The sequence below is a fragment of the Mycetomoellerius zeteki genome, unplaced genomic scaffold, assembly GCF_001594055.1.
Source record: "Mycetomoellerius zeteki isolate Tzet28-1 unplaced genomic scaffold, Tzet1.0 scaffold252, whole genome shotgun sequence".
Taxonomy (NCBI): Eukaryota; Metazoa; Arthropoda; class Insecta; order Hymenoptera; family Formicidae; genus Mycetomoellerius; species Mycetomoellerius zeteki.
The window spans coordinates 814,827-825,531 of NW_017257230.1; the positions used below are offsets into that span (position 1 = coordinate 814,827).

At 33.8% G+C, this 10,705-nt stretch overlaps 2 protein-coding genes across 3 annotated transcripts in view; one reads left to right on the forward strand and one right to left on the reverse strand.

Moving 5' to 3' along the window:
• Nucleotides 1-3,674, forward strand: part of Dh44 (corticotropin-releasing diuretic hormone 44) — a 29,352-nt gene extending 25,678 nt beyond the window's left edge. For both annotated transcript variants that reach the window (XM_018449927.1, XM_018449928.1), the window contains exons 3-4: nt 2,505-2,828; nt 3,367-3,674. In XM_018449927.1, the coding sequence (XP_018305429.1) occupies nt 2,505-2,828; nt 3,367-3,396 (354 nt within the window). In that variant the 3' untranslated portion in view covers nt 3,397-3,674. The remainder of the gene's footprint in view (nt 1-2,504; nt 2,829-3,366) is intronic.
• Nucleotides 3,675-6,407: 2,733 nt separating this feature from the next.
• LOC108723895 (F-box-like/WD repeat-containing protein TBL1XR1) lies at nt 6,408-10,347 on the reverse strand. Its single transcript, XM_018449924.1, has 6 exons — nt 9,943-10,347; nt 8,964-9,251; nt 7,739-8,088; nt 7,134-7,478; nt 6,677-7,045; nt 6,408-6,593 (listed from the first exon to the last, which is right to left on the reverse strand). The coding sequence occupies exons 1-6, from the start codon at nt 10,010-10,012 to the stop codon at nt 6,462-6,464; spliced, it is 1,554 nt and encodes a 517-aa protein (XP_018305426.1). The 5' UTR covers nt 10,013-10,347; the 3' UTR covers nt 6,408-6,461.
• Between the last annotated feature and the right edge of the window lie 358 nt (nt 10,348-10,705).

Below are 10,705 nucleotides of genomic sequence, written 5' to 3' on the forward strand. Positions count from 1 at the left end.
AGCGCGTCATGAATGGAAACGTCTCTCCTTGGTTTCTCTGCACATGGGAGGTCCCACGTCGTCTTACTTGCATCCCTACTTATTATTGCCCGTGCAGCTCTGCGACTACCGTCTTATGAAGCAGATAGATCGACATGCAAGGATCTAAAGCGTTCCTTTATTTATAGCTTTCACGTATATTCTTTGCTCCGATAAAAATTCAAACTACCGGATACATTTATTCTTAGTATTGAACAATAAAAACATATAATGCCGAAATATTGGGTTGGAACAAAAGTTCGTAGCGCTATAAACTTTAGAATTCAAGTAGCTGTAACTTTGTTTAAAATGAACGAAATTTAAATTAAAAAAAAAAAGGCTTTAAAGCTACAAATTTTTACTTTCGAAAGATCATTGTGTCTTTTGAGTTTCTGTAAGTTTGATAAAGAAAACTACGAGCTGGATAAAATGAGAAATTTTCTTCTCACTTTATGAATCTATCACGTACTCAAAAAAAGACAAAAATTTTAGACTTTCCAACGTGAAATGTAAGATTAACTTTAAAATTAGAAAAAGATAGATAGTAAATTAAATTGAGATTAAAGTTAATCTTATATTTGTGGAACCGAGTTTAAATACTATTATTGTGTGCATGTAAATACATGTATACATTATAAATTTTATATCCAAACAAGTCTGAAGAAATCATCGATATAATGGCGCAATTATCCGAGCAATTACAATAGTTTCGTGATTGTAGATATTTCTTATTAGAAAAATATGTCGTAATATTTTTCGTATCTACAAAAATAAATCTGTGTTCTTCAAAATCATCTTCTATGAGAAATTTCATTTCTACGAGAAAGCTATCTGCGTCATAAAAAAATTATGTATATACGCGATAATGCAATCTTGCGATAACAGAAGAAATTATCTTTTTTCATGGACAAACTGTATGTTACTTAGCTATTTTCGTATATATAACACAATTCTTTCATTTATCCTCACGTGTTTGACATTTTAAGAGAAAACAATAGTCGAAAACAATTTTTCAGAATCGCCGTTTTTCTTTACATTAATACCAGAAATTTTCAAGAATATTTTTGTGAATAAATATACGTAGTATTCTTTGACAAAATGCTTGGTTCACTCCCTACTTTGAAATATTACAAAAGTGATAGGTAAAAGAATTTGCAGCATGCATTCCAGAATTTTTTGTTCCCTCCAAGGCACGCTGCATAAAAGACGACCTGATGGTGATGGCAGGTATCTTTACTATTCATGTACATGCATTATTCGCTCTTCGTCTCTGTAAATATGCATTTTCTGGTTCGATGCATTGTGCAGTAAAAGGTGAAGTAAAAGTACTTTGGCGAGCATTCGCTCGAGGGATCGCATTTTCAGCTGTCACTATGCAGCGTGTAAATTTACAATTGCTGTGACAATTGTGTAAACCGATCTGTGAGTTTGACGTGATAAAAAGAAAAAGAAGAACACCGATTTGAAGGAATCGTTGCGGAAACATATAATAGAATATACGACCGTAAAATCTCCATAAGAACTGAGGAAACATAAAGCGGGACGTAAAAAACGTAAAATAAAAGTACCTGCAACATCCCTGAACATCACGGAAAGATGTCGTACAGTAAAGTGTAGCTACGCAGAAGCACATAAATTTCGAATTACACATTAATACCTGCGTATTCACGAAGGTGTTACCTCGCTTGAATCCATTCTTTATCACAATTCAAAGTGACCCCATCGTTACAGAACTTTAGTTGTCAAATTAATTATCAAGGCATTTAATGCCAAAGGTTAACGTTAAGTGTCTTAATGCTTTCAAATATGATACGCACTGTATACATAATGTATAAATTTTTTCAAAAATTATTTAAATTTAATTTTAATCATATCTATACATATATTTATATAATTCATCATAAAGTTCATCATAAACGTTACTGTCTAGTAAATTAATTTTTTCGAAATTTTATATGAAATTCAACAGAAAAAAGGTCAGGATTGAGAGGGTTAAATCCATAAAATATCCGGTCTTGCAATAAATTTGATTAGTCATTGCTTTAAGCAACGTATGGTTGATAAGATTAGAACGCACAAACTTGTCAGCGGCTATTAGCCAACTACAATATAATGTAATGGAATAGCTGATAGTGTTAGTCGCGGATAGTTGGTGTTCACGCAATCACGCAACAAGACGGAATGTTCGTAAAATGACTCATACATGGTTTTAAAAATTTCCTTTTTCAAAATATGTGTTTATATCGATTCAAATAATATATTTTCAAAGAAATGCTAACAAAATCTATGATGAGATCACTATAAATTCATAATTAACGCATAAAATAAAAACATGTTTTCTCATGCGATAATTATAACTTAATTATTTTGATAACGAAAAATAGATGATCTATTTACGAATGATCTATTCATCGGTAGAATGTTCACGTTCTTCCTTCCGTCAGTATAATAAGGATTAATGCGACAATGTTCGTCACGTTGAATAGGACGAGATGCTGAATTCGGAGAACGATCTTGGATCAGACGTGATGCGCACCAAGAGAATTGGATCTCTGTCGATCGTAAATAATTTGGACGTGTTGAGGCAGAGAGTCCTATTGGAGCTGGCTCGCAGAAAGGCATTACAAGATCAACGGCAGGTTGATGAAAATCGTCGTTTCCTCGAGAGTATCGGCAAGAGATCGGTATCGAACGCCGATAGAATCGTGAGATCCAGCATGAAGAATAACGGACGGTCCGCAGCATCCGACAGGAACGAATGGACCGAAGAGAACAATCCCTTGTTCCGCGAATCGCAAGACGATCGAACGGTGAGAGAATACATTTTCTTTTATCTTATGGGCTTTTTACAATAAGCCATTACATAGACGAGTGTGAGAAGAATAATCGACTATTGTAGAAGCCTGTAAGAGATTTATTTTAGAACAGCAATTCGCGTTAAATAATTTCGATTATGCAATTCATTTCGATTCTCGTCGTTGCAATCGTAACTTTGAAGAAAATATTTGAAGCAAAGAAACATTTAATTAATCTTACACAAACTGGAAAAAGTTTTGTTACATTAATTGGAATTCTTAGATTCAGCCAGAAAGGTATAAATTAGACACAATCAAACATTCTGGTCGAGATATTTCAATCGATAACTAGAATTCTAATTTATGACTGGATTTCATTTTGCTTGTATTTTTTGTACAACCAGAACATTTTTTTGAGTACATCGATTTCCGCTTGACTCTTAATTGCTTTCTTTATATTAGCTATTTTGATTGTGTGTGTGTTTTAAGAGAATTCTTACTTCTTATTTAATTAAAATTGTACATTAATACAGTAATAATTTTGATTTTTCAGGTACAGGCTAATGAGCTTCGCCTGCTGTAATCGCGCCTTGGCATGCGAAGAACTCCAGAAGAACCGATATATCTTAGCTTTACTATATGCGACTTTTAATCAATCGTCATCCATTAAGTTATTTTGTCGACTGTCTTTCTTCCGCTTGCCTATCCTCGTTTAGCACATAGTCCGAATTTCGCCAGCCATGGCTGGTAATATGAATGTTAAAAATTGCTGAATTTTACAATCGACAACAAATGCGAGCCTGCTGCTATCTCTCTCTCTCTCTCTCTCTCTCTCTCTCTCTCTCTCTCTCTCTCTCTCTCTCTAATGAATCGAGAAACTGAAACGTTTCGTACAGTATTGACTCTCTTTTTCAATTCTCCGTTAATTTTAGTGTTTATTTATTTTAGTTAGGTAATAAATCAATGTAACAACCCTGTGTCACGGAAGCTGGCAGAAATGGGAATCGAGATTGTGCATCGTTCGGAGGTGCGATTGATTCAATGCACGACAGATTCGACTGGCGAGCATAACGTTCCAAAGAAACGTACAAAGATCTGAGCTTTACGTAAAGCTTTACGTAAAGCTTTACTTCCGTCTTCTTCCGCATCCAATTCTCTTCGGAGACGAAGAAAGGCGTAACGAAGCAGTATTACATATTGTGATCTCATTTAAAATATATCTTTTGCTTTTCGCAGAGAATACCTGACATCTGATCCTGTAGCGTGTATTTTAATTCTCGCGTCTCCACTGCGCTTTTATCGATATTCCTAGAAGACGATGTAACGAATACACGAGTCGGTTGCACTTACAATTTCACTCTCTCGCCAACTATAAATGTACAAATACCTTGTTGTATTGATAGTTATCGCTTCTCGCGTACACCGGCGTCGATCGTCGGATGAGAAATACTCATATGTGTGTACCTGCAGTCTACAATTCTGAGGGAAATCTATTTTCTGTATAGTATGCACTAAAGAGACTAATCCACAAATGTAAGGAAATCGAAAAAAACTTGTAAAAGTGTCCGGAGATCAGATATGCTGTTAATATTATATAAGAAAGACTATTATAATACACGATAAGGTTTTCATTGATAAAAGTACAAGATTGTATCCTAAATATTATAATTTAGGAATATAGTTTTACACCACTTACACCTTATTTTTGTTTTCCTCTTAATATTAATGTTGATTGAGATAATTGTTTCGTATCAACTCGCAGTTATTTATTCTTGTGCCATTATAGAAGTACAAAAACAGCGATTATCAATTGTCTGAAAATAAAATGTCTAATAGAACGCATAAGATTGAAAGTTTCGCGGAGCATGCGATAAATAAAACGTGTATGCATTATTAAAATAATTATTTAATATCCATTTGACCGTACCACAAAAATATTTCCACTTATAATTGCCTTAAAGCGTTTTATTAAATGTAATTTCAGAAAATATAGGAAATCGGAGAACTTGGGTCAATAATTTCTATACATATGTAAGTATTTTAATATATTTACTTATTGTTTTTCTAGGATGGATTACATTACATAAAACTTAGAGTCATTAACAATAAAAAGTATTTTGAGGAAAGTACATAACATATGAGTTCACATATACATTTCAGAATCCTTTTTATTGTCGAAGATTTTAAGTTTCACATACTTCACTAAAAAATAAAAAATAAATATATTAAAATACGTATATGTGTAAGTTGCATAGATTTTGTGTAGCCATAGAGATAATTATTTATCTACAAAAATGTATAAATATAATCAAAATAAATAAATCAAAAATATATGAAATAAAATATAATTTTCTGGCGTATGAATCGCTCGCTGTCATTTCGTAATCACGATTTTAAGATGTAGTAACTGACAAAACATTCAGTTATATAATTAATTAATAATAATATAACAAATCTCGTTTAAAGCCAACAATAGACATATTTTCCTATATTCTTACGTATTATAAAAAATATGTTATGGTGAATAATAAATAAATACCAATATCATTTTTTTAATCATAATCATGGTCTTTCTTTAAAAAAAAGTTCATTTCTTTTATTCATTGTTACTGTTTACATATTTAATACTATCACAGTTATAACTCTAATTGTGTGTGATTATAATTACAACTGGAGGATCAGATAGTACATTTCAGTCACTTTTAACGAATAAAGATAGCAATCCATTTCGTTATAAATATAATTTGTCAAATATGCTGTACAGTGTTTGTGTCACGGTCAAAAATACTGTTAATGTACAGTTTTTTTCATGCATCTTTTGTCATGAAATATTAGTGAGAAGTATACAAAAAATATTTTTCAAACTGAAACTTTTCACAATTTTAGTAAATATCATAACCTATAATTTGTTAAAAATTTTTTGTGCTTATAAAATTTATATATAAGTAACATATATGTATTTAAGGGAAAATTGGAGCAACATAAATGTTCATGGGGAATGATTGAAAATCGAATATTTTAAGGAAGCTTGTTTATAGAACTTGGTTTAAACTAGGGCTCTAATTTTATTCTGTTTTTCGAAGATACGTGTAAACGTAAAACGTTTATCCGTTTATATTCGCTTTCAAAAAAAAACGTTTACTTGAAGGTAAACGTTTACACGTTTAATTAGTACGTTTAATTAGCTAATTATACGTGTAAACGTGTTTTCGTTTAAACGTATAATAGTTAATTACACGTATATTCGGGAAAACGTTTCTAATAAACGGATATACTAATTACACGTGTAAACGTATTTTCGTTTGAACGTATAATAGTGAGCCCCAGTTTAAACTTAAATTACCAATATTGTTATGATAAAATTATTAAAATCTTATTAAAAATTTAAAGAAAACATGAATAAATATTAAAGAAAATGTGAAATACATATTTTAAAGAAATATAGCAAAATTATTTTGCGAATAATTCTACTATTTATCTTTGTATATGTATTGTCATGTGTGAAAATTCCTTTGTTCCAAATTGCGATTTCAATTTCTTACTATAATAAGAAAATGGAAAATTGAACGTACAATATACTTTGATTAAGGCAAAGTTATAATAAAATTGTCTGAATCAGGAATAAGACTTTCTAGGACGTAATTATAATTATAATTTACGAAGATCGAGAACAAATACACTGCCATCAGATGCAGACGCACCAACTTTGTCACCACGACTGTTCCAGCAAACTTCAAAGATACCACCTGTACCTTTGTAACTGTGTACCAACTGTCCGCTCTGTTCGAAGAAAAAATAATCAATTTAATTTCAACCATCATTATTTTATAGGAATTAAAAAAATTATAAACTACGATACTTACTTGCGTAGACCATATATGAACGCATTTATCGAAACTACCGCTAGCAAGAAACTTTCCATCTGGACTGAATGCTACACTGTAGACGGGCTCGGTGTGTTTGGTAAGCGTGTGTATGCAAACACCCCTTTCCACGTCCCATAATCTAACAGTAGAGTCAAACGATGCGCTTGCCAACGTTAGATTCATATTCGGATTATGCGTTCCTGGGCCAGTCGGTGACCATTTAATCGTGTAGATTTCTTTACTATGGGCTTGCAGATCGTGTACCCAAGTATCCTGTTTCATAGACCAAATTTTCAGACTCATATCGTCCGAACAACTGGCCAACAGGTTTCCTTGTGGGTCCCATTTAATTGCATTGACTTCGTTCTGCAAAATACACAAGAAAAATGAGAAAAAAAATAAAGGAAAATGCTTAATTAAATCATGGTGATTTCCTTGCATCACATATACGCACTGTATGTCCCTGAAAGCTCTTAATGGGCTTATCGACGTTAAGTTTGCATACATGTATGCACTGATCTGTAGAACAGCTTGCGAATGACGTGTTTGTTTGCCAATCGACATCCAAAGCAGGTGCACAATGAAAACTGAACTGTTGTGTACATTGTCCGCTTTCGGCATCCCAAATAATCGTCGTCTTATCGACGCCAGCACTTAGAATGTAATTGCCACGTTTGTTCCATTTCAGTGCGAAAATCGGACCTTTGTGTTGGCCCAAAGTAGATGCCAGACGGCCGTCTGTTGTCCAGATTCGTGCATATCCGTCATAACTTCCTGTCGCAAGTAATGTGCCATCACACTGTAAAAATTTGAAATGCACGTTTGCATCAACCTCTTCAAAAATAAATAAAAACGTATTATAAAACGAGATTTGGTCCAAATTTTGATCATGTCCAGATAGCACGCATATGAAAACCAAAATATAATGTCTTAAAAATCTCATAAAGACGTTTTTTTTTTATTTTGGATGTGTGCTGTCTAGGCATTTCTTAAAATTTGGGCCAAAGTTATCCCGACTGTGGATCAAAATTATTTCATTTTACAATATCCAGTTTGTACCTTCCAATCCAACGATGTAACATCTTTATTGCTGGGTACTTCAGTACCACCCTTCTGAATACAGTGACGTAGAACTAACTGATTTGGAGCTTGTGAGTTGTCTGACATATCCCAAATACGAGCAGTACTATCACCTGAACCAGAAGCCAACAAATCAGTTGTTGGGTTCCAGGCACAAATAAACACCTCCGATTCATGACCGCGTAATTTAGTGGCTTTACTAGCAGGGATTTCGACGGTACTAGCGTTGGAGCCTGCATTTGCACCTGTTGTCGGTTCATCCACTTCCATCTCTGTTCCCCGATCCCCACCTCGGTCATTATTATTTACACCTTCATTAGATGTAACAACTGAGAAAAGAAACGCACGTTTATGTTGATTAATTTAAAAGGATTTCTTATAACGTTTTGGAAGAATAAAACAAATTCCTCTTCCCAATAATTATTCTAAGAATGGAAATAATAATGGAAAGACAACTGCTGTTAAATCATGAGTTACATTAGCTTATATTTATTATTATCGTTTGAAAATAATGCTTTACATATATTTTTACTTATTATTTAATTAGTTCATTTAAATTGTTTGCCACTAGTTGACAGTCAGATTGATATGATGAGAGTTATATGCTGTCTCTTCTGGCTGCAACCAATGCAATATGTTCCATCATAGAGGAATCATATTTTTATCGTCATGTCTGACAGAAGTGACAAGCTGTAGCTCGCAAAATGACTGAAATCTATGGCCGTCCTGTTTTAATCTACCTGAATTTTAAGGAGGTCTGAAAATTATTTTCTTCTCCAGACCAGGGTGTATCAGGCTTTCAATAATACTTATTATTTTCTATGTAATCTTAATTGCTAGTGTAATTTTAACTGTAACAGATATATCTGTATCAGATTAGATATTGAAATTGGATTTGAATTTAACCAATCGGAAGAAAGAAAACCAATATCAGGTTTAATAAATTTTGCTCTGATTGATTAAATTTCAATTCAATCTCAATCTCCTATCCGATACAGATAGTTTCATTTTCATAATATATAATTATCAAAAAATTAAAGATTGCCAAGAAAGTCATCAATGAAATTCATTCATAAATTTCTTGGCAATCTTTAATCTTTAAGTAACCATATGTCATGAAAACAAGTCTTACATGTATAAAAAAATTCAAAACACAAGTCTATTTTGACTGTTATGTAAATATTTGTAACACATAATAGATTACCTTCTTCGCCATTGGTATCTTGACCTTCGGTCTTCACCTGTTGTTTCTGTTGATTGATTTGATTCTGCCGTGTCGCAACAATGTCTGGCATAACAGCATCTATGAGCGACAAAGATTCTACCATTCTATGTTCGGTACCATCTTCGCCGATCATAATCTCAGCTTCTGTGTATTGTAATCCCTTCTGAATTATGGACAAGAGTGCTGCCGGTGGTACAAGGGCTCCATTGATATTACTCTGTGATATGTGGGACTCAATTCCAAACGTATATGCAGAATGTTGGAAACCTGCAGAAGACAAAGACACACAAATAAGATCATAATAATGAAACAGAGCAAATTGCTTGAACGATGATAAATTTAGACAAACTTAGATGCATTTAATTCAGGATGATAAATCATGTTGATAAACAACTTTTATGGCAACAAGTTGATAGACAAATCTTATGAATCATTTGGGTGACTCAATTTTAGCTACACTTAAATCACTAGCCTTCTTACAAAGATTAACTTATCATATCTGTTTATATCAATATAGAGAAACTTTACTTTAATCTCAATTCAATTTACTTTTCATCTTTTCTAATTCTAAAAATTAGAAAAGAATAGAGCTTAAATCGAGATTAAACCCACACAGTACAATTTATCTTATCAATTTATTTTGGAAATGTTCTTGAAATGTTGATAGGACAGAAGAATGCGTTCCGTTTCTTGCACGATATATAAGAATATTAAAGGAAAAGATACATCATAGTACATCATGAATATGTGAAATACGCGAAAAACGGAATGCACTCATTAACATTCTTTGGAGATTTGTGCAGTTTGAGAAATTCATTATCTACATTGATGAAAATGGACACCAATCGCGTATGAAATCGCGCGTCAAGATCACAAAATTGCCGGGTTTCCGTAGCGCGTGGTGTAGCGGACGCAGCCGTAGCGATCGTTAATCGCGCCGCAAGCAACGAAATCATACCGGATTCCTGTAGGTATCGGTAGACCAAGAAATTGACCTCATCGCTGGAGAAGCTCATCGTGTCTGACATTCACGGTATTAGCACAGCATATTCACGATGTGGATTCCGTTGTGAGGCCGTTCTTCGAGTCGGTCGCGGCCGCGTACAACGCGGCACAACGCGGAGCCTGCCTGCGTCCTGGAAATTGCTGAAAACAAAGTTCCACTTCGCCGCTGCTCGCCGCTGCTGGCCGCTGCTGGCCGCTGCCCGCCACTGTTTTATCGCGTCGTAACCAAACCAACAATTTACCGAACCGAACCCGATTCGAAGGAAGAAATGGACACCGACGGTGAACAATGAATTATGGAATGGATATCACGAACACCGGCGGTGCCGATGTGCTAAAACTGGCCAAAACGGCGGCAAACCACGGCCAACTAATGAGTGGTTCATAGTATTCACAGAATTCACAGCATTGGATGCATTCAGTACTTCACCGCTCAGTGAGCTCTTGTATCTGTTTGGTCTATATTTTTAGTTCTAACGGAATATGCCAATAAGATGCGAGCGCTCACTGAACGCTCAGTCTTGACACGAACCAATCAGAGAGCCGCATTAGTGTCTTAAGACATTACCCTATAAGCGTATAATATTATTTAATATTAAATAATATTTTAGGCATATTCTCAGAATATTAAATATATAACATTTTGATAATATTTTACTAAAATTATATAATATTAAATAATATTCCTGAAATATATTAATGGATGGTTATATGTC